Source organism: Pezoporus flaviventris, unplaced genomic scaffold (assembly GCF_033815535.1).
Source record: "Pezoporus flaviventris isolate CSIRO_AGI_PZ_B2104156 unplaced genomic scaffold, CSIRO_AGI_Pfla_v1 ptg000034l, whole genome shotgun sequence".
Classification (NCBI taxonomy): Eukaryota; Metazoa; Chordata; class Aves; order Psittaciformes; family Psittacidae; genus Pezoporus; species Pezoporus flaviventris.
In genome coordinates, this window is record NW_026892582.1 from 2,410,710 (window position 1) to 2,434,274 (window position 23,565).

The 23,565-nt window shown below is 53.4% G+C and overlaps 2 protein-coding genes across 6 annotated transcripts in view; one reads left to right on the forward strand and one right to left on the reverse strand.

Moving 5' to 3' along the window:
* ARHGAP44 (Rho GTPase activating protein 44) overlaps positions 1–23,565 on the reverse strand; it is a 239,099-nt gene that overhangs the window by 21,857 nt on the left and 193,677 nt on the right. For 3 of the 5 annotated variants that reach the window (XM_061461994.1, XM_061461996.1, XM_061461993.1), the window contains exon 1: positions 7,171–7,518. The exons of 1 other annotated variant lie outside the window; for it this stretch is intronic. In XM_061461994.1, the coding sequence (XP_061317978.1) occupies positions 7,171–7,223 (53 nt within the window). In that variant the 5' untranslated portion in view covers positions 7,224–7,518. Of the gene's footprint in view, positions 1–132; positions 1,188–7,170; positions 7,519–23,565 lie in introns of those variants that run through there. One more of the 5 variants, XM_061461995.1, reaches the window with a different exon arrangement.
* On the forward strand, positions 10,040–22,441 carry TSEN54 (tRNA splicing endonuclease subunit 54). The gene is made up of 11 exons (XM_061461970.1): positions 10,040–10,077; positions 10,187–10,345; positions 12,080–12,143; positions 12,288–12,371; positions 15,467–15,565; positions 15,857–15,909; positions 16,262–16,360; positions 18,096–18,730; positions 19,269–19,329; positions 20,029–20,145; positions 21,178–22,441. Exons 1-11 carry the CDS (start codon positions 10,049–10,051, stop codon positions 21,326–21,328), a joined length of 1,551 nt encoding a protein of 516 aa, XP_061317954.1. The 5' UTR covers positions 10,040–10,048; the 3' UTR covers positions 21,329–22,441.

The window sequence follows — 23,565 nt, forward strand, 5'->3', positions numbered from 1 at the left end:
AAGTCCTCCCCAGCACCCCCATTTTCCCCCTCTCCCTATGACACAGGCTACCATGTCCTGGGGCAGCTGGGGGACTACATCAGCCCTCCCTTCCTCATGCCCTGGCAGGGTTCAGGTCTCTTTTGTGCTTACCCCATAACCCCAGACCCACAAATGATGCTCAAGGGCCTGATGCATGCAGCAGAGTCCAGGGAAGTGGCTGTCTGGTGGCTGGAGCATCCCAGGGCCCAACCATCAGGGCAGCTGGTGGTAGCAAGAGAACACCTCCTCTAGGCACCAGCTGAAGCCAGCATCAGCTTTGGACAACTCTTTTCATACAGTCATTTGCAGGCGGGTATTTCCATCCCCATGTCTCCCCAGGCGGATGCAGCCGGGGCTCCCGTGCTGGGACACAACCCCTCCAGGGAACCAGACTCACGCAAGGTGACCTCAGGAAACAGCAGCACCCAAGAGAGGAGTGCAGGGAGCCCTCAGTTTCCCTGACTCTTCCCTAATCCCTCAAAACTTCATGTTTATGAGCTACACATGTCCTGCTGGAGGACCCCTTAGAGAGGCAGCCAGGATTACCAGCTTTCAATGCTTTATTCCAGCTTTCCTTTAGCAAATAAAAGCCCTCTCCTCTAATTCCTCTTCAGGTTTTTACCCCAGAGCTGTTTTTCTCAGCACAAATACAGGCAATCCTCAGACCCAGTCAGCACCAGACACGCACATCGCTGCAAACAGCTGGAAGAAAAGGGATAATTAATATGGAGAGTTTAAAGCAAACGAGCAGGGAATGCAACTACAGTTTGGTCAGGCCTTTGCTTCTGAAAAAAAACCCTAATTGCTGCCAGCAGAAAACAACATCAATTGAGCAAATTAAGTTGATTTCCAAACAAACACTACATGAGCTTGCAATGCCTTGACCTACAGCAAAGCATCTGATGCCAGACATCTCCATCCAGATCATCCATCACGATGCCCACCCCATGTCTCACCACCATCCTCCTCTGATGCTCAAACCACCCAAGACAACCAGCCGCCAGCCCTGGATTTGACCCCGAGCCAGCAAAGCTCAAAACATGACAAGGATTTCACAGCATTTCCCAATGAATGGGAAACCCATCACACCTGAGGGTGGGCAGTGCTTCATCCAGCGTGGATGCGTCCCCAGAGGCAGAGTGTGTCCTCAGTGCCCCAAGGACCCTCTGGCTCACACTTTCTCTCAAAACATCCCTTTCACCCCCACCCCTGGCCACCCCCTCGCTGCAGGATGCCCGTGACTATTTCATAGAACACTACAGAACAGAAAAAACACATAAACACCTATTTCATTGCTATTGCATTACCGGCACCAGCCAGTTCCCCTGGTTTCTCTTTGTTCCAGTCTAAAACCAGCCTTGCAGCTGCATGAGGCAGAGGGAGGCAGAACCCACCAAGGCCACCCTGCATCAGCAGCGCTGACTCCCACGGCTGGGGCTGTGCCGAGGTCCCACACGGACTTGGGAATGGTGCCCAGCTCCATTTTAGTCCTGCCTGTGCCTCCCTCCAGTGCCGCCACACATGCCTGGGGGCTGGTACGCACAGGAACCGTCAAGGTCCTTGAACCCCCTCAGGCTCAGAGGTGAGGTTGGTGAGATTCAACCACACAACTTTGCTAAGGCACTGAGCACCCATCGATTGTGCCAGAGGGAGCAGAAAGCTCCACAGGTCTCACCCAGGCAACCCCTGGAAGTGCCAGGCATCACCAAGTCAGATGCTGGTCTAAGGACAGCGCTGTTCCCAGCTTCTGCTGCCATCTGAGCAACCCACATCCCCAGGGACACACAGCGTGATAGCACATAACCAAGAGACGGCTGAGGCCAAACGGAGCTGTGGGTTTTTCACCAGGAAAATCTTGAGCAGACAAGAAGTGAAACGTCAAATATTTATATCCTCAAATCGCTGCTCAAATCCCCCAGGGAGATGACTCCAAGCTGCAGCATCCAGTGATACGAGGTGAAACACCCCCAGCAGCACCTCCTCCAGTGCTGCCCGGGCCCATCCTGACCTGGTGGGGGACCTGCAGTAACAGTCCCTGTGTCCCAAACCTGTGGCCAAGGCCAGTGACGCCCCCCCAGCAGGCCCAGTGCCAGGGCTCAGCCCCTCGCAGCTTGCCCAGCTATGGCTGAGCCAGGCTGGAAAAGCAGAATGAAACAGGCAGGGAAGGACTGGTCCAGCTTTCCTCAGTCCTGCCCACTGCTGGGAAAACCAACGGAACCAGAGCAAAATGGGGGACAGAATTTTAAAGGCAGAACAGCCTCTTCTTCTCATCTCCTGCCACTTTCCTGGCTGCGAGCTCTCTGCATCAGCATCCCTTCAGCATGGGATGCATAGGGCCCTTTGCTCCTCGCTCCTGGCTCATCCCCGGCAGAGGAACCCCCACCCCGGTTGCATCCTGACCACGCTTTAGTCCTGATTTGAAAATCACTGAGGGGCTCTACGGAGGGGCCCCTGCAGAGCTCCAGGCCCTGATGCTGTTGGCCCAAGGATGAAACCTTCAGTCTGCTTCAGGAATATTGCAGTTTGTCAGTGCTGCTGCCTTGCCAGGAGGATAAAAATATCCCCAGGATGCTGCCGGCGGCACTCGGCAAAACCAAAAAGCCTGGGGGGATGTGCTGCTGGTGAGCTGCTGGCACCCCAAAGTGCAGACATGGGACCCAGCTATTTAAAGCATGTTATTCCCTCCTGCAAATCCCACTGGAAAAATCCCAGGCAGTGTTTTATTCTCTCCATCCTTATTTCGTATGCAGAATAAAATGTTCTTATTTTCTTGCAGAATATTCTTACTGCACAGAGAGTAAAACTGTGGTGTTTAAAAGCTTGATATTTATGTGCAGACGTCCTGGTGCTTGGAAAAGCATCTGCCTTGAGAGGCCCCCAGCGGACAGCCAGCCCAAAATGCCACTGTGCACAGGAAGAGGGATACACCTTGGGATACTCAGAAAGGACTAGGAGGGAATAAAACCAAACCCCAAGCTGACAGCATCCTCTCCGGTATCCCCCATCACCTGCTGTGCCATCCAGGAACCCAGCCATGCCGCTCTGCACATGGCTGCAGGCACCTGTTTTATTCCCAATGGGAAAAACCCATATTGAGCTAATTCTGGCAAATTCCCAGGGCTGCTCCAGTGCTGGAGCGAGCGCTGCGGCATATTCACACCCATCATCCTGTGACCTCAACACAAGGGTGGGAGCTCCCCAGGCTCACCCGTGAGATGGAGAGAGAAATACAAATAAAAGCACTTTGAGAAAGCCTCTTCAGAACGTTTTACAGCCACTTACTGGCTTTTCTTCCCTTTTTTCACCCCACAGATATGAACATGATGGTCCCTCACAGGATAGGTGCAGAAATTCTCCCGGAGGCTGGGTACTAAGCGTGAGTCTGGGCTGGAATGAGCATCCCCAGTTCTTTCTAAAGAGTGAAATGACCCAAGTCAAATAAAGTAAATAAAATCAATAAAGTAAAAAAATCAACTAAATTAAAAAGAAAAAGCCAAAATTTAATATAATTTTGAAATAAAAATAATAAAATAGTAACAAAAAGTAAAAATAAAAAATAGAAAATGTAAAATTAAAATTAAGATAAATTTAAATAAATAAATATAAAAATAAAATAAAATAGACTACAAATAAATAAAAAGCATAAAATTAAATGAAATGAGGTGAGATGATGAGATGTCAATCCCCCAGCACATGCTGGTGCTCTGCTCTCCCCCAGGGCCCAGGAGGTCCCTTTGCAGCCCCAGCATCCCAGGGGGAGCAGCAAAGGCTGTGACAGTACCGAGGAAATGGAGCTGGAACTGTATCTGGAAAGGTAAGGAAATGCACTCAGCATCCTCATCTGACCTGATCCTGATCCTAACCTTGACCCCAGTCCTGACCTTGACCGTAACCTTAACTGTAACCCTGGCCCTAACCTTGACCCTGATCCTAACATTAACCTTCAACCTGACCCATGCCCATCCCTCACCATCCAGCTGAGCCCTGTCCCTCAGCTGCAGAGTCACCTCACAGGGGCAAAGAAAGTGCTGCTCCTGCCTGTCCCCCACACCTACAGATGGGTTTTTCCCTCCTTCAGCTGCCTTTTTTCTTCCTTTTCTATTTTTTTTAAGGAAACTGCACCACAAAAAGCAGGAAAAGCCACCAGGGACTGAGCCCCCCCCTCCTGCCTGCCTCTGCACGCCTCACAGGGTGCCTGGGGACATGTCACCACGGGCCCCCATGTCCTGTGGGGCTCAGTCCTGACCCAGCTCCCTGTATCAGTGCGGGGAGCGCAGCCGTGCCGGCAGCACCAGGAGCTCCTGGCAGGGGTGACACCAGCTGGATGCTACCACCACCACGTGCAAACCATCCCCAGTGTCCCTTCCCTCTCTGAGGGACACCCAGTACAGTGCAACCCCAGCCCCAGGACAGCATCCAGCCCCTCAGTCCCCAGACCTGGCCTTGGGGTGGTGCCCCTGGATGGTGGCCCATGGGGGTTTGGTGGCAGGCAGGAGGGAACACCCCTCAGACATCAGAGGGATACAGTGCTTGTATACCGGGTCTCTATTATTATTCCCTATATCCACTTATTCCCCATTTCCATTTATTATTCCCTATTTCTATTAATTATTCCTTATTTCCATTATTATTCCTTATTTCCATCTATTATTCCTATATCCTTTTATTATTCCCTATTTCCAGCTGGCTGGAGAGGGCTGCTCATGGCTCAGGAGAAAAAGGATAAAACATCAGCCCATGTTCCAAATGGGGACCAATGGAGCCTCCCATGCTGAGGAGGAAAGGTAAGGAGGAGGAAGAGGATGATCCCTGAGCTCTCACCAAGCCTTGCAGAGGCTCCAGCTGCCCCATCTGGGCACTGAACAAAGAGGGGACCATAAACCCCCATCCCTGTTAAACCCAGCCCACAGAGCTGGCAGCACAGGTAGTGCTGCAGGCAGCAGCCACACCATGGCATCAATGGAGCTCATCACAAGCCAGCATCGCGGCGAGCCCCAAAGAGGATTAGGGGTTCAGGGGTTGTGGGGTTCAGGGGCCAAGGGCTCCCAGCCCCGCAGCCGCCATTCCCACTCCCCAGGCTGCAAGTCAGGCATGGCAGGAGCCCAGCACGGCCCCCATGCTCCCAGTGGATGCGGGAAGGAAGATGCTCAGTGCCTTGTCAGTGGCACCATTTCAAAGCCAGGCATGCGTGCAGTGCCTGGCTCATGTCTCCCATGTGGCAGTGGCGGGATCTGAGGACATCCCTGCCCTGCAGCCCCACAGCCCCAGCTGGGAGACACGTCAAACCTCCTCAGAGCATCCAGACAGCAAACCCGGTCTGGCAAAGATGCAAGGAGAAAATCAATCCATCCCCAAAACAGCCTCCTCCTGCTGCTCTCCACAGGATGCAAGAGCCAGTCTAACAGTGCTCCTGCACCACGGTCCCTGTGCCACCTTCCCTGTACCATGCTCCAGCGCCACACTCCTGCACCACATTTTTGCATTGCTTTCCTGTGCTGCACTCCTGCACTGTGCTCCCACACCGAATTCCCACCCTGCGCTCCTGCACCGTGTTCCCACACTGCACTCTTGTGCCAGATTCCTGCACCATGCTCCTGCACTGGATTCCTGTAGCACGCTCCCAAGCCACTCTCCTGCACTGCATTCTTGTCCCATGTTCCTGCCTCGATATTCTCGCACGGTGTTCCGGTACTATCTTCCCACACTGCACTTGCTCCCTCACCGCATTCCTGCACCATGATCCCACACGATGTTCCTGCAGCATGCTCCCGCACCAGATTCCCACAGCATGCTCCTAAACCGCATTCCCACATCACAGGCTCGCACTGTGTTCCTGCTACTGCACTCCTGCCCAGCCAGCACAGCCCCAGCCTGTGTCTTGCCACCATCCTGGACCCCTGCCTGTACGCCGGTCACCAACTGCTGCCACCAATCGCCACCAGCCTGGCTGAGGATGCAGAGCCAGCAGGATGTCCCCATTGCCATGGGGGACACGGTAAGGGGGCACACAGGGGATTGTCAGCAGAAATCCAAGCCCTTGGCTGGCTCCAGGAGGGAATGCTGAGCCCAACAGCCCAGCCGTGCCTGTGCCGGTGCCCAATGCCACACTGGGAAGGAAAAAATAAATCCCTCCCTCCTCCAGCTGCAAAATCTCCTGGAATTACACAACAGCCAACACCAAACCCTGGGCCTGGCCATGCATCAGTGCACACGGGCATGGTCCCCCACACCTCACAGCCACCCCATGGGAGGCCACTCATGGGTGCTGGGGGGAGCAGACCAGTGGGGCACCCCACAGCATGAGGGCTAGGATGGCCAGACAGTGGGTCTCCCTGCAGCCCAGCCCTGGGACACAGAAAACGGGCAGGGGCAGGTAGGGCGAGAGCCGGGGCAGGCAGGAAAGTAGTGGATAAAGGGTGCAAGGTGTGGGGCAGGGCAAGGAGGGCAGAGGGTGTGAGCATGGGGACAGGGAGGGGTTAACGAGCAGGCAGGGTGCAGGCTGGGGTTGCAGGCACAGAAGGAGGCAGGGAATGGGCCAGGAGGAAGCAACCTGTGGGCACTGGGACAAGTGGAGCAGGCAGGACGCAGGCACTGGGGCTGCAGGGCATAGTGTGGGCAGAGGGTCGGTAGGGTGCAGGCATGGAGCAGGCAGGACGGGCAGTAGGGCAAGGGGCATATGGGGGAGCAGGAAGGTCACGGACTGGGAGCATAGGCAGTGGGGCAGGTAGGTGGCAAGCTGGGGAGCAGGGGCAGTAGGGTGGGCAGGAACACGTGCAATAGGAAGAGGGCAGGAAGCAGGCAGGGTATAGGAAAGGAGCAGTGGGGCTGGCAGGAAGCAGCCAAGACAGTGACGGGATGGGCAGGGGCAGTGGGGTAGGCAGGGAGCAGGTAGGGTACAGGATCAGGAGCAGGCAGGTGCAGTGGGGTGGCAGGCACAGGCAGGAAGCAGGCAAAGGAACTGGCAAGGGGTGGGATTAGGGGCAGTGGGGCAGGCAGGATAGAGATAGAGCATGGGATGGGAGCCGAAGCTGCAGGCAGGGAGCAGGTGCTGCAGGGAGGGGGCAGGATGAAGATGCAGCGGAACAGGCAGGGGGCAGGCAGGGCGCGGCCCATCCCCATCCGCATCCCCATCCCCATCCCCATCCCTACCTGCCCACGGTCTGGTTGGCGAGCTGGCGCATGCGGTTGAATTGCTTCTTCATGGTGGCGGCGGCGGCACGGGCGCCCCTCAGGCGGGAGGGCAGCGGGGGGCCACTGGCCGCCCCTCCCGCATCCTCGCCGGGCCGGGCCGGGCCGAGCCGAGCCGAACGGGCCCGATGCCCCTGCGCGGCTCCGCGCCTCCGCCTGCGCGGGCCCCGCCGCGCTCCGCGCCCCCCGCTCCGCACCGCTCCGCACCGCCCCCGGCCGAGGCGGCGATGGGAAATGTAGTCCGGGACCGCGCCCCCCCGGCGAGGCCGGCAGGGTCGGGGGCACCTTGGGCCGTGCCTGGCCCAGGCATCCCCCCGGCCACCCCCCTGCATCCCTCTGCTGCCCTCAGCATCCCCCATCACTCTCTGCATCCCCCAGCACCCCCCCTCCCCACCCCTCCTGCATCCACCGGCACCTTCCTGCATCCCCCTGGACTAGGGAAGGCATCGGGGCCCTGGAGGGCTCAGATAAAGCCCATTTCTGGCCCCTGGCAGGTTGTGCTAAAGCCTGGCAAAGCCCTCCAGGTACCACGACAAGCAGAAGGAGCAACAGTGGGCTCTGGGAAAGCCCAGCAAAGCCCATCAGATGTTCCAAAAGACAGCAGGGGCCTTGGCGATCTATGGCAAAGCTCACCAAGCCATTGGTCATCCTGGCAGGCAGACTGGACAAAGCAAGGCCCCTGCAAAACCCACCATGGAAAGCTGTTGAGTATTTTGGAAGGCAGCAGAGGCTGTGGTGGTCTCAGGCAAAGTAGGCCAAATCAATCCAGGCATTCAGGAAGGCAGCTGGGGGTTTGGAAGGTAATAGGAAAGTCCACCAAATCCTGTCAGGAATTTTGGGAAGTAGCAGGGGCACTGGTGGCCTCTGGCAAAGTGAAAGCCCCCGAGTACTATGGAAAGCAGCAGGAGCCCTGCTGGGCGCTGGCAAAGGCTGCCAAAGCCAGCCAGGCGTTCCAAAGACATCAGTGGCCCTGGCATTCCCTTGTCAGCCCGGCAGAGCTTGCCGGGCATTTCAGAAAGCTGCAGGGGTCCTGTCGGGCAGCAAAGACCAAAGGGCACTCTGCAGGCAGCAGGGCCCGGGAAGGCTCTGGCAAACCCACAAAGCCCACCAGGAAGCCTGGAAGGTTTTCCCAGAGCTCACCTGCTGTTGGTCCTGTAAAGAACAGGGTGCTCTCCGACCCTGGCAGCTGAAATCCCCATATTGGAAAGAAATGTGAACTGAGATGTCTTGACATTCCCGAGTCTTATAACCACAGTGAGTGACAAAAGCAAATTGTGGATCAGAGCCTTTCCTTTGCAGTTTGAACGCATCCACTATAAGGAAAGTCTGAGTTACACAAAGCAGGGACAGACAATCAGTTGAAAGCCACAGGATGTGCATCCTGGGATTATGTTTTAACCAGGCAGTCCAAACAGTCTCCAAAATACATGTTTTTGAAAATGAGGGGGAAAAAGCCCTGCCAGCATCCAGCGTGCTGCCCCTCACCAGTCCTCATTCCCTCACACACCACAGAGGGGCACCACTGACCAAAAATTGCTTCACCTCCTCACAGGATGGAGGCTCAACTGAGGAGAAGGAAATAATTAAGCAGGAAGTGAAAATTAAACCATTCCGTGGAAAATGAAGGGGAAGGGTTTATGCATTCATCTACCTAAGCTAGTGCCTTGTCAAAGGAATGTTATTGGGAAACCACGGTGGGAAACAGGGACTCTGCTAGGGCAACGCTGTATTTTTCCTGCTTGAGGCCCAGTGACTCCTGAGAAACAGTAACAGCCCCCGATGGGAGAAACCTCCTTTCCCAGTACCGCTCCTGCTCCGGGAGCTGCGGCACATGCCTGAGAGTGCATGGCATCAGCAGTGGGGGCTGTGGGGGACCCGGGAGGAGAGGAAGCATCTGCTCTGTGCTGAACACAGCCACTTCCAGATGACTGCCTGGTTCCAGATGGCTCTGAACTGTCCCATCACAGGGCACAGCTGAACCCATTGCTGATGCTGGTGATGCCTCTGGGGAAATGTATTTAAGAAAGGGCAAAATTCCATGTGGCACTGAGGAGAGGGAGGGAAGGGAGGGGGGGGAGAAGGAAGTGTGAGAGGTGACAGCAAGGTAGCAGCAATGCCAAGGAGGAGGGGAAGAAGAGGTGGCCCAGGTGCTGGACCAGATGTTCAACAGAAGCCCCTGAAGTCATAGAATCACAGAATGTTTTGTGTTGAAGGGACCTTAAAGCTCCTCCAGCTCCAACCCCTGCCACGGGCAGGGACACCTTCCACTGGAGCACCTTGCTCCAAGCCCCTGTGTCCAACCTGCCCTTGAACACTGCCAGGGATGGGGCAGCCACAGCTTCTCTGGGCACCCTGTGCCAGCGCCTCAGCACCCTCACAGGGAAGAGCTTCTGCCTAAGAGCTCATCTCAGTCTCCCCTCTGGCAGGTTAAAGCCATTCCCCTTGGCCTGTCCCTACATCCCTTGTCCCAAGCCCCTCTCCAGGTTTTCTGTTGACCCTTCCGAAGCAGACATCCATGCCTGGGACTAATGTTAATTGGCAATAAATGAGTTTTCCCAAAGCCCAGCCTGTGTTACCTGTTATGTCAGTGGGTGACCGATCTCCCTGCCTCTATCCCAACCCAGGAGCTGTTTCACTCCCCCCTCCTTGCCGTGAGGAGGGGGTGAGAGGGGCGCAGCCACCTCCAGGAGCTCCCCGTCAAGAGCCGGCCCTGGCGGCAGCACGGGGAGAACCGCAGTGCTCGCAGTCCTCCGAGCCCCCAGGGGGCGCGCTAGCGGCGCCTCGCTGTGTCGGCGCCGGGGCCCGGTGGCGGCCGGAAGCGGCTGCGTGCGGTGAGAGCATGGAGGCCGGGAGCTCGCGCCCTCTGAGGTAGGCTGGTGCCGGCCGTGCGAGAGCCGCGGCACGGGGAGGCCGCGGGGCGGGTGTCGCTGCTCTCGGCTTCCCGGCCCCTCACCGTGCCGCGCCTCTCGCCTCGCAGCGCGGCGCAGCTACGGGCGGCCGGCGGCCGGCAGGCCTCGAAGCGCGCGCAGGGCCAGAAGGACTTCATCCCCGACGGCTCGGCCGAGCAGGCGGAGAGGCTGCGCCTGTGCCAGGAGGAGCAGTGGCGGCTGCTCTCCGAGGAGCGGGTGGTGCGGCGGTGAGTCCCCGCGGCTGGGCGCGGAGCGCTGTGGAGCGCTGGGGCACAGCGGCTGTAGCAGTGCAGTGTTAACGGCAGGGAGGTGTCCGCAGTCAGGTCCCTTACCCATCCCTTCGTTCACCTGCTGGGGAGGAGGAGCCGGGGGAGCACACCCCGGCGGTTCCCTGGGGAGCAGGAACTTGCACCGGCACCGGGGGCCTCAGTGCGGGTGTTCAGACAGTCCCCTGGTTCTCTCAGGTGTGTGTGTTCTCCTGTAGCCTTTGTAGACAGCAGCCACTGTATTCCTGTGTGACCTGACTTACACGGCATCTTGTTGATCACAGAATCGTAGAATCCCAGACTGGTTTGGGTTGGAAAGGACCTTAAAGCTCATCCAGTCCCAACTGCCTGCCAGGGGCAGGGTCACCTTCCACTAGAGCAGCTTGCTCCAAGCCCCTGTGTCCAACCTGCCCTTGAACACTGCCAGGGATGGGGCAGCCACAGCTTCTCTGGGCACCCTGTGCCAGCGCCTCAGCACCCTCACAGGGAAGAGCTTCTGCCTAAGAGCTCATCTCAGTCTCCCCTCTGGCAGGTTAAAGCCATTCCCCTTGGCCTGTCCCTACATCCCTTGTCCCAAGCCCCCTCCAGGTTTCCTGCAGCCCCTTTAGGCACTGGAGCTGCTCTAAAGTCTCACCTTAAGAAGCTTTCTCTTCTCTAGGCTGACCCAGCCCAGCTCTCTCAGCCTGGCTCCAGAGCAGAGCTGCTCCAGCCCTCGAAGGATCTCTGTGGCCTCCTCTGGAATTGCTCCAACAGATGCTTATGTGTGGCCTTGTGCGGATTTGGCCTCCTCACAGTGTCCTTGGTTTATCAGTTTTAGTGGTTTTTAACAGCACTACCAGTCTCTGGAGTTTACAGTTTTTTGGGCGACTTTCACATGCTCCCTGTCAGTGCACGCTCTTTGGCCAGTTGTTTTCTGGTCATGGTTTCTCTGTCTGCACTGTTAAGTAGCAGCAGAAACTATTCACATAAAATTACAGCCCTGGGGACTCTAGAATGGTGACCTCCCACAGACAGGCAGGTCTTCCTGTGTTATCTTCCACTGCTGTCAAAGTCAGATTTGTGCGAGTACATCTGTAAATGTGTGTCTTGGATCAGCAGTGGAGGCTCTAGAGATGGGGGGGTGTGAGGTGTGTGTGACAGGGTAGGTTTACATTTCCTTTCAGATGGGGAAACTGTGCTACTGACTAAAGATGTTCTGTTCTGGGGTCTGTTCTGGACCCTACAGGTCTTGCCTTCTGTTTCTTTAAGGCAGCTACTAAAAATGAATGTTTGCATTCTTGAAGAGTCACCCTTCACTATTCCATTTGCTGGTTTTTGGTTGGGTTTGTGGTTTGTTTTTTTTTCTTCCCTGTAGGGTCCTGTAGGTGGGATGCAGCAATTTGAGTGTCTTGGCAGCATCTGAACAGTTGTATAATCTGTCATGGTTTAGGCCACGCATCCCTAGCTGGCTGCTGTAGCCTATGGACAGGTGTCTGTGATGCTGACTGAAGACACTTTTGGTCTTCAGTTGGTGATGATAAAATCTTCAGCTGGTGCTGCTAGATCCAGAGGATGCTGTCTTTCTAAGGCCTCTCCCTGTAAAAATGCCACCTGGAAGTCTGCTGCCTTTTGATACCTTCCTGATCTTGTTGGGTTGCTACAGCAGGAGTTGACGGTAAGACATGCCAATACTAACCTAATCTTTAACCTTCTCAGGGGGAATCTGGTAAAAGCAGAGTGGAAGCCAGAACAGGGCATCGTGGAGCTGCAGTCCCCTGCGGTGAGTGACCTACAAAGTGTACTTGGTGCCATAATCTGCTGCTGGCCTTTGCAGATTCCTTAATTTGCTGCTTGAAGTGGGGAAAAAACTGCTTGTCAGCAGGGACCAGCCACAGCCCATCGTGGATTTGTGCTTCTGTTCCAGGGGAAGTTCTGGCACACCATGGGGTTCACACAGCATGGCAAACAGTGCCTTCTGCCTGAGGAAGCTCTATACCTGCTGGAGTGTGTAAGTAGGATACCTGGGCATGGATGGGGCATTGTGTCCTTTTGAAATGACCGAGGAAGCTGTAGCAGCTTTAGAATCATAGAACAGTTTGGGTGGAAGGGACCTTCAAAGCAAATCTAGTCCAACCCCTTGCAATGAGCAGGGACAGCTTCAATTAGATCAGGTTGCCCAGAACCACATCCAGCCTGGCCTGGAATGTCCTCAGGGATGGGGCATCCACCACCTCTCTGGGCAACCTGTGCCAGTGTTTCACTACCCTTATTGTAGAGACTTTTTTCCTCGCATCCAGTCTCAGTCTTCCTCTTTTAGTTTAAAGCCATCACTCCTTGTCCTGTCTTGCTAAAAAGTCTCTTCTCTTTCTTATAGGCCCATTTTAGGAACTGAAAGGCCACAATAAGTTGTCCCTGAAATCTTCTCTTACCCAGGCTAAACAACCCCAACTCTCTCAGCCTCTTCTCACAGGAGGGGTGCTCCATCCCTCTGATCATTTTTGTGGCCTTTCTCTGGACCCTCTCCACAGGTCTATATCTTTCCTGTACTGAAGACTTCAGAGCTGGATGCAGTGCTCCATGCAGGGGCTCACCAGAGCAGAACAGAGGGGCAGAATCACCTCCCTTGGGCTGCTGGCCCTCTGAATGCAGTCCAAGATACAATTGGCCTTCTGGCCAATATTCTGATTTCACTTGCCTTGTTGTCCTGGGTTCAGCAGTAGCAGTCATTTTTCTCCTTCTTAGTAGCTGGTGCAGTGCTGTGGCTTTGACTTTCAGCCTGGGAACAGCACTGATAACACCAATGGTTTTAGTTGTTGCTCAGTAATGTTTACTCTGACCAAGGACTTTCTGAGTCTCGTGCTCTGCCAGGGAGGAGGGGAAGCCAGGAGGAAGCAGAGACAGGACACCTGACCCAAACTGGCCAAAGAGGTATTCCATACCACAGCATGTCATGCCCCGTATATAAAGTGGGGGCAGTTACCCGGAAGGGCTAGATCACTGCTCGGGTCAGGCTGGGTATTGATTGGCAGGTGGTGAGCAGTTGTATTCTCTTCCCTTGTTATTTCCCTTATCATCATTATTATTGGTGGTAGCAGCAGTGGTTTTGTGTTATACCTTAGTTACTGGACTGCTCTTATCTCAACCCATGGGAGTTACATTCTTTGGATTCTCCTCCCCATCCCTCCAGGAGCTGGGGGAGAAAGGGAGGGGAGTGAGCGAGTGTCTGTGTGGTTCTGGGTTGTGGGCTGGGCTTAGACCATGACACTTGTATTGGTCACTGGTGTGGTTTGAGCAGGTGGTAAACCCCTGGTTCTTGAGGAATGGTCTCTTTTTGCCTGTTGCTGATGGAGCTCTTTGTCTCCAAGCCGTGGGTTATTATTTTGTACTCTTCAGGAGCCCCTGTGTCACTGACAGCATGTGTCAGTGTCCGGTTTGTTCCGCTGGTATTATTTTTAACCCACTCCTATGTCAAATACAGTGATAGAGACAAGGAGTTTTACCTGATCTGAACTGTTGGTACAGCAGGAATGAATCAGCTTTCTTACCAGAGTGAAAGAAGCATGAGAAGCAAGTTACAGAGTTTTCCATTGAGATCTCTTTCTTGCTCTGGGGATGATGAAGCACACATTTATGTATTAGTTATTTCTTTAATGAAATCTGTGTATGGGGACTTGGCCTTCCACAGTTCAGGAAAACACACTGTTCCAGGAACTTCTGGAAATGAGATCGAACCATTATCTGCTGTTCCTTGCAGGAGTTAATTGGAATAAAAGGGTTTGACACCAAGAAACTTTTCCTCAGAGCTGTGTGCAATTAATTAGGACATCTGAGACTGGTCAATGCCTTTTCTGTCATAAACTGACTTCTTCCCTTGTCCCCAGTGTATCTTACAGATTTTGCAGCAGCAGAGTTCAGAAGTTCCGTAGCACAGATTTTCTGTGCTTCTCCTTGAAGCTGATAGGAATTAGTGAAACCCTCTCAAGCCTGACAGGGCCACACTGAGGCACTAAATCAGACCTTTCCATGTGAAGGCTGTTGGTAGGAGAGAGTTCTGGAGCAGCCAGTGCTGTACATGCTTGACAATCACAGATATTTGGGCTTCCTATTTGACATCTCTTCTCAGTATGTATGGCAGAAAGAAATCTAAATGGGGCAGATGGGAGTGAGACTAAGTTGTTTTCAGTGCTTCTCTTCTTGCAGAAATGCTGGTGAGGGCTCAGCTGGATTTCTTTGTCATAAAGAGGGCTTTTTTTTGGTCTCTCCACCAAAGCCTGGAATCCGTCTGATCTAAAGGGGAGCTTTTTTTTTCCTTTAGCAAAACTTAATCAGATAATGGGCATCTGATGCCATCCCTTAAGTCCAAACTGCAGAGGTTGGGCTTTTTTAGCTCTGCCATTTTGACAAACAGATCAGAAACAAATTGATGAAAATTCAGTTATTTGGTTAGTTGCTGATTACAGGGTCTCTCCCCAGTTAGGTGCCTTCAGCCCATCCCAGGGGGGAGCTGTGGTTCTTAGTGTGGTGTTTGCTTTGTTTGGGTGAACACTGTCTTAAAAAAAAAAACAACAAAACCCAGCAAGGTCAAAAAGAGAAGCTTCACCTACAACTGCCTGAGGGAGGTGAGTTGCTGTTGCCTGGGGAATGTAGCAATGGGATCCCTGAGGTTGCAGTAAATGTTTCAGAGGAGCCACCAGGTGGTGGCATCTGAGGACACCATCAATTCGTCTGCTCCAGCTCTCTCAGTTGTGCTGGTTCTAAAAAGTTTTGTGGTTGTGCTGTGTCCTGAGTCACTGAGATCATCAAAGTTAAAGAAATTTATCTCGCAAAACAATCATCATTTTAATAGTTGAGCATCGTGCTCCCTGCAGCATCCTCCAAACAGAATCAGCTGGAGCTGACAGTGGTGGGTGTGAACTGATTGCCTGGCTGCTAAAATAAGGGCATGGGGGAACTGGGCATGGGAGCGGGACTATGAGTAATCCAGGTGGCACATGGATATCATGTCAAGGAGGGTGCTGGGACCAGCTGTCAGGAAGAGAACAGTGTGAGCTTACGTAGGTTTGTTCTCTGTGATTCTTTCAACACCAAGCTTTTGCCCTCCAGGGCTCTCTTCAGCTCTTTCACAGGGATCTTCCCTTGTCCATTGAGGAAGCCTACGAGATCCTGCTGTCCCAGGAGGCAATGGACCTGCCACATTACCAGGTGTGTTGAGACCTCCAGGTGTGTTGAGACCTCCAGCTGGTGCAGGGAGCCCGGCCTCTGCCACACTACCTCCTCCAGTGGCTGAGAGCAGAGTGGGACAGTCAGGGAGAGAAGTTTTTCCCACTCAGTTTTCTAGATGATCTGCTCCTGTTTTCCCACCTTTGCTTTGGGTCCTCACCTTGGCATTTTCCCCTCTGCGAGTGCTGCACTGTGTTTGCTCAGTGACAGCAAAACTGAAGTGAATTGTCTTGGGGGTAGTTGTGTAACCCTTTTGCTTTCCTTTACTCTAAGGTGTTCAGCCACTTGAAGCAACTGGGTTATGTTGTACTGAGATTCGACCCCAGGTAACCAATTTTTCCTTTCTGTGCTGCTTTTTCCTTTCTGAAGACCCTGAGCAGCTCTGTGCCTGCTACATGGCCCCAGTGGAACAGCAGCAAAGAGGACTTTGACCCTGCATTCCTTCTCTTGGGAAGATTAAAGGCTAAAAGTGGCACTCTACTCTTCCTTGCTCCTCCCTCTTGAGGAGGTGGTTGGGAACATGAAATGGGGCATGAACTGAGGACCATCCTGGTCTTGCTTGTGGATTTTCTGTGCCTGAAAGAAAAGGTTTTCGTTGCTGTATTCCAAGGCTGAGCAAAAAGGGCAATTCCACTACCTCACCCTGCTCTTAGTCTCTGTGTTGGTGTCTCCTTGCAGCACTGTCCTGTCTCCCTACGAGAGGCAATTGAATTTGGAAAGTCACTGCAAAAGCTCTGGGAAACACCATTGCAAAAGGAGGAGGAGTTCCAGTCCCCGGTAAGGATGTGGCCCAGAGCTGCCTTCCGTCCTCTCCCAGGCCCTGCTGGCTCAGGAACAGCTATTTCATCACTGCATCCTAGTGCTAAGATGGGCAAACTGAACTGCCAACTGCCATGGTGAGATGCCAAAATAGAAGGATAGAGAAGTCAGTGCAGAAGAAGCACATGGCAGGAGAGTTGTCTTGCTCTCTTTTAGAGGGAATGCAAACACCGCAGTGCATCTTGCACTTATTCATCCCCTCAGGGCAGCTTACACTCTAGATCTAAACAGCAGAGAGCATAGTTGGGTCCTGATACTTGCACGTGGCCTCTAAGTGTTGCCAAAATGCAAACAGAAAATGCTTTAATTAATAATTTTGTTAATAATTCTGACAGCTTCCAGTAGGTGGCATCATCATCTGAGAGGCAAGTGAGGATGACTGTGGTCTATGGGTCCATTCCTGCTGTCGGGTGAATCAGTCCCTGAGGAGTTAGGAAATTCTAGGAACTGGAAGTTAAAACTGCTGGTTTAAGAACTGCCCCATCTTCTCTGGGACAAGGGGCTGAATCTCATACCAGTAAGAGGCAATGGCAGGAAGGTTTCTGCCTGGCCTGTGCTGGTTTGGCTGAAGTCCATAATGTTTGCATGGAAGCGTTTGGGTCAGTATATGGGGTATGTGGAGGCTGCATGGCAGGTGGGGAGTGTGTGTCTATACAGATCAAGGCTGGGATTCTGGGTGTTGAAGTTAAACCTCATGCAGGACTGCTGAGAAATGTATTCTGCTTTTGGCATTCACTGCTTGGTTTTGGCCTGCTTTTAGAATCATAGAATCAGTTGGGTTGGAAAAGACCTTTAGGACCAAGTCCAACCTTTCCCCAGTACTGTCAAGTCCATCACTAACCCATGGAACTGAGGCCTCATCTACACGGTGTGTGAACACTTGCAGGGATGGTGACTCCAGCACTGCCCTGGGCAGCCTGTTCCAATGCCTGAGCACCCTCTGGGGCAGGAATTGTTCCTCAGCTCCATCTAAACCTGCCCTGGTGCAGCTTGAGGTTGTTTCCTCTTGTCCCATCCCTTGCTCCTTGGGAGCAGAGCCCAGCCCCTCCTGGCTCCATCCTCCTGTCAGGCACTTGCAGGCAGCGATCAGGTCCCCCCTGAGCACTTCTCTTCCCCAGACTGAACCCCCGAGGTCCCTCAGCCGTTTCCCATCACCCCTGTGCTCCAGGCCCTGCACCAGCTCCATTCCCTTCTCTGGCCCCACTCCAGCACCTCAATGTCTCTCTTGCAGTGAGGGGCCCAGAGCTGAACACAGGATTCGAGGTGCGGCCTCACCAGTGCCCAGTACAGGGGCACAATCCCTGCCCTGGCCCTGCTGCCGCACTGGTGCTGATCCAGGCCAGGATGCTGGGGGCTTCCTGGCTGCCTGGGCACAAACTGCTCATGGTCAGCTCCATCACTCAGCACTCCCAGGTCTTTCTCCACGGAGCAGCTTTCCAGCCGCTCTTCCCCAGGCAGGAGTGTTGCAGGTGGTTATTGCTTTTTTCCCTTCTTGTTTTGTCACACAAGCAGATGCGTTCCTTCCAGCCAAGAGGTTGTTGTCAAGGCTTTTCAGACTTGTCTGGGGTTCCTTCCACCTTTGCTGTCTTGATAGACTGCATTCTTCCTGTTAGCAGGGAGGAGTCAAGATTCAAAGGCAGTAAAGTTCCACCACATGCTGCTCTCCCTTTTATGCTGCTGCTTCTGTCTTTAGGTCACATGAGAAGAAATACAAGATATCAGAGGACCTTCCAGAGGCTGAAGGTACCTCTGAAAAAGCTGGAGGTAACTGTGGAGACTCCAGCTGCCTTACCACAGAGGAAAAGCCCTTGTCAGAGCAGCCAAAGGAACCAGAAGCTGGCAGTGGAGAGGGGGAGTCAAACTCAGTTCCCCTGGATACAGGACAAAAGGATTCCCTGAGCCCCTCCAGGAGCTGGGCTGGAGACCACAAGGAGAGCAGCACTGGTACCCATGCACCCCGCTGGGATTTTACCACCATTGTCTTGCCAAACGTGGCCCCAGACCAGCCATGCACACATCTGCCCTCACCTGATGACAGGCTCCTGCCAGAGAACGTGCCGGGGAGGGAGGTTGATGCAGCTTGCTGGTGCTCATGCATCAATCAGAAACAGGAGAAGCTGTCACGGAAGGAAAGGGAGCAGCGAGAGAAGGAAAGCAGGTACAAGAGCAGTGTCAATGCTGACCGGGAGGTGAGGCGCTGCTCCAGCTGGCAGGAGTACAAAGCCCTTTTGGAGCAGAGGAGCCAGCAGAGGATTTGGAAGCGACCGCGGCATCTCTGGGACCAAGCTGTCACACCACTTTTGCGGCCAGATGAAGCTACCTCACCAGGTACTGGAGAGGGACCCTTTTTCACCCCCAGCCCTCTGAAAAGTTGCCTGATTCACAGCAGCAAAAGGGGTGATGTGGAGAAGCTGAACTTCAGTTTAGTTAACAGTACCTTGAGAAGGAGAATCTCATTAGAAGGCCTAGGCGAAGCAGGCAGAGGAGCCCAGCCATGGGTGTGGCAGGAGAGAAGAAAGCTTCTCCTCTGCTTTTCCATCTCTTTCTATAGCCCACTCAAAAGCCAGGATAAATACAGCCTTGGGAGGTCTTCTAATCCATTCCGCATGTTGTGCTGTACTACAGTCCTTTCTGCTGTGTTTCAGCATGTGAAATCCGGGCCAGCAAGATGCAAAGCAACTGCAGGGTGTTGTGGGCTGTGTGCTGGAGGAGATGACGAAGTTGACATCTTTGAAGTAGCCACTGGTGACTGTGGTGCTGCCAGCCATTGTCAGAGGAGGAAGGCTTGTGGGTGGTGGTGGTGTGCTTGGAGTGCCCTGGGAGAGAAATAGCTGGTCTGATCCTTTCCTGTTCCTTCTCCCTCCAGCTGCGCTCCTCCAGCAGATCAGTGTGCTGCAGCCCTCCCACATCCTGGATGGAGCCTCTTGGTTAGTATCCAGCCAGCCAGCTCATAGCTGTTAGGGAGTGGCGATGTCTTATGACTGCCTGCTTGTGAGGTCTGTGAGATGCTCATGGCAGTAATTTGGGTGCTGCCTGGCACCCAGGATGCCGAGAGAATCCAGCGCTCCAGGACCCTGTTGTAGTGAGCGGCTGACATTTCTGTGAGGTACCAGGTCCTGTAGCACAGATCTGGGGCATTCAAGGCCAGATAAAACATCAGGGTTGCTCTTTTCCTGTTGTTCGCTCTCTGCACCCCAGCCATGTCATCTCCCCCAGAGGTTTGGTTGGGTGTCACCTGAGCTCATCCCTGGAATGTGCTGCCATCCCTGCTGGAGTGATTATAAAACCTTGGCTTTGGGACTTTTGGTTCTGCTCTTGACTGAAAGAGTCTGCATGGTGTTTGTGTGGGGTCCCTGTAGGGCAGTGCAGGGCTTTGTTTCTTTTAGCGGTGCTTCTTGCGTTGGGGGGTGCAGAAGAGGGAGCAGGGTGAGTGGGGGGCAGGAGCTTGCTCTGGTGTGGGAAGGAATGGAAACTGTTGCAGGGTCAGTCCTCGGGGGGGGGGGGCGCGGGGGGAACGGGGTGAAGCCTTTCAAAGGCCCGAACTAGTTGGGCTTCTAGAGTTTTTGTGTCAATATCCTATAGCACTTCAATCCCATATGAAGGTGGATGTGTTCTCTCTTCTGCAGGCTGCAGGAGGACCCGGAGGGCATGAAAATCCACTTCAATGTGTATCAAGCAGATGCTGTGGCCAGGTTTAAGAAGACGAACCCCGGGAAGCCGTATGTCAGGATGTGTGTTCAGAGGTATCCAGGGGTCTTATGCTGTGTTCTGAAACATTACATTTGCAGTTGTGGAAGTGATGTCTTAATGATGCGTAAATGACCTGGCATCTTGTGAGCTTTAGAGATGATCCCAGTGCCTCCCATGAGGGTGGTCCTGCCCAGAATTATTCTTTTTACCTCTCAGTTCTTCCTTTGTTGGGGGCTGTGGCTGACAATTTCCTCACCCCTTGCATTCAGCCCACACTATTTCATCATCTGGTTGTTGTTCATGTCATGTATTACTAGAGTCAGGGATAAGAAGTCACGGCTGTGTTTATGCAATGCGTGTGGAACTCAGGTAGAGCTCAGGTTTGCAGGGAGCTGTATGGTTCCTGAATCCTCAGCCAGTACAGATCCCAGTCGATTTCTGCAGCCATGTACCTCCCACAGGCTTTAGTATTTTGATCTTTGTCAAATGTAACTTCAGGATCAGTATGAACATGGGATAGGTGTCTCCTTTCTTGCTGGATCACAACCTGATACTTAAACTCTGCAGGCAGAGTTCAGTCTGCCTTTTCTAATTTTGACAGACAAAAATTGTCCCTCCTCTACTTTCTGCAACTGTAGGGGAGCAGTGTAAGTGGTAATCCAGTTTTACACAGGTCTGTCCTGAGCAAGTAGGATGGATGATCCTTGCTGCAGAAATGTTTTCATTTACAAGCAAAGAGACTCCGCAAACTTTAAAGGAGGGAAAAGCAGCTCAGGTGTTGATCCCAGCAACCTAAAGATCTGCCTAGCACAAAGGTATTAAGATTGCACTGGGCTGGCAATTTGCCAGTTGCTGTGTGAGCTGCATCTAATGACCACAGCGTGGAGCAGTGGGCAGTTGCCCTTGGTTTTGGCAAAGGATTTGACAGCCCTCAGCTACCAGCATGCAGTACAGGCAGCATCCTGCTTTGACTGAAAGGGGTGGGGAGGGTTGCTACCAAATCCCAAGCTTTCATGGTTGCTGGCCAAGACAACTTTGTATTCCTCTCACTTTGAGAACAACAGGATATTTTTTTCTCCCTGCAGCTTTGATGAGCAGATCCCATCCCTCCGGGCTTTGAAGCAGGTTACGTATCAGAGTGGGGACATCCCAGTGGTCTTTGCGCTGGTGGACCATGGAGAAATTGCCTTCTATTCACTAAAGGAATTCAAGCTGCCAGTTGATGTTAATCACTGAAGTTGCCGTCACTTGCAGAAATGGCATGGGATGAAGGGAAGAGATTTACTCTGGATTTGCTTTCTTGATTAATGAAATATTGCAGAAAATAGAGCCTATGAGAACTGGAACCTTGGGTAGTTAACCATTTTATTCACAGTTAGGCTTCACCCACCTAGTTGGCTCAGGCATAATAGCAAAATTTACAGTGAGCAAATGTGTGTGGCTTAGCAGGGCATTTCTCGACTGGAATACACACTGCATTGTTCTTGAAGCCACTGGTTCTCCACTTTCTCATCTTGTGGACCACTAGTCCACCTTTTCTGTGTCATCTTGCACTGATCTGTGGACCATTAGAAAACACTGCTGGTGATTCTCTTGTCACATGTTAAGAACCACTGTGCTACAGCAGTGGAGTGGTTGGAGAGTCATTTAGGTCAGTCAGGGACAGAATAAGCTGATCAGATCAGTGGTGGTGGCCTGAGCCTCTGTTGTTCAGCTGCACCAACAACCATCTGATCAGATCCTGATCTGGAAAAGGCACAGCCATAAAACTCAGCCACCCGGAATAAAGGTTAAGGCATTTAAGAGCAGGAAACTGTGCCTTGAACACACTTTCATCAGCTGGAGGTCGCAGAAAGCCCCAGATCCTTGATGATGGCACCCCAGCTTCATTCTAGAGTAGCTCTGTGGTGTTTGGCCACCGGTATCACCACACTGTGTCCAACAGTCTCACCAGTGCTATCTTGCTGCTGTTCCAGCCTGGCACTTTCTTTCCTGGCTGTGGATTCTTGTCTTGTCTTTTGTGAGTGAGAGTTTTCCAAGTAAAGAAAGAAGCTACAAATTCCTCAGGAACCTTCCAGTCCTGTGGCTGCTGTGCTCCGAACAAAGGACATCACTGCATTCCAGGCCCTGCTGTGGGAGCTTCCCACCAGGTTATTCAGGTACTGAATTTGCTTTAGCCTCTATGCAGAAGTGCCAGGGGCCAGGCCCCACTCTGCTGACCACAGGGCGTCCAGTGTCCAGGTTTTTGATAGTGACTGGTTTAGATGCATTTTATTTGTTAATTTTTTAATTCCTTTGTTGAGAGGGAGAGGAGGCAAAGCAATAAAAAAGCCTTTTCCAACAATAGAAGCTTCTCAGCATGGTTCTTAATTTCCCCAGAAGCTATGCAGAGGGAGATGCTTAGTGGAGGCTACTGGGACCCCCACTACCACCAGCTGGTGAATTCCTGCTTGTGGTCATACAGCCACATGGCTGTGTAACCCCACTCTTGTGCCCGTCTGCTTTTGGATCCAGCTGCTGCCGCCTGGGAGGGCAGGAGCCCCTGTGTCCATCTACAGCTCCTGTGGGTACATGCCACCTGCAGCTCCTGCATGGTCAACAGTGTTGTAGCTCAAGGCGGCTGGGATCTGCTGCAGGGAGTACTGCCCTTAGGCCTGTTCCATGCACACACACCTGTTTTCAGGTGCTGGAAGTCAGCAAGGCTCTGAGGGTCTGAAGGCCCCTCCCACACACCCTCCCCTTCCTCTTTCTCCCTCCTCTGAAAGGTGCTTTTGCTCTGATAGTCCTCTTCAGATACGGGGTTGGCAGCTCCAGCCACTGGCCTCAGCATTCTCCCAGAGCGCTGCACAGTTTAAAGGCACCGGGAAGGGAGTTTCTAAGAACAGGCACAGCCAGGAGAGCTGCAGCCTGACCCATGGGGCTCAGCGTTTGTCCTGGAATTAGGTTAGACTCACTCCTGTTGATTTCAATCAGTCTCATCTGCTTATGCCAAGGTGGAATTGTATCGATGAACTCTACGAGAGCCACCCAGTGAGTTTCGCTGGGGCAGACTCCCTGATTCAGCACAAAACAATTACCATTTAATAACTGCTGCAGGGAGGATTGGGAAACTGGCTGCCTTGCTCAGCACCACAGACTGACGGAGCCTGCACCGGGATGGGGCTGTGATGCGGCCTGGTACCGGTGCACCGCGGACCGGCTGGATGTGGCAAGAAGATGACAGGAACGCGCACGTTAGCAGGAGCACGTCCGTTTGGGAAGCTCGGCTGACGCGCGGGGTCCTGTGCCGGAGGTAATCCCAGGCCTGGGCGCGGGTTGGCAGCGCTCGGGCGGTGCCGCGCCGCTGGCTGGGCTCTGTTGGTGGCAGCAGAGCCGGGCTCTGCCCGCAGCTCCTGGCCCCGCGGCCCCGGGGTGGGCGGGGGTGCGCTCTCCTGGAGGCAGGCAGCGCGTGGCCGTATCCGCGTTCTGATTGG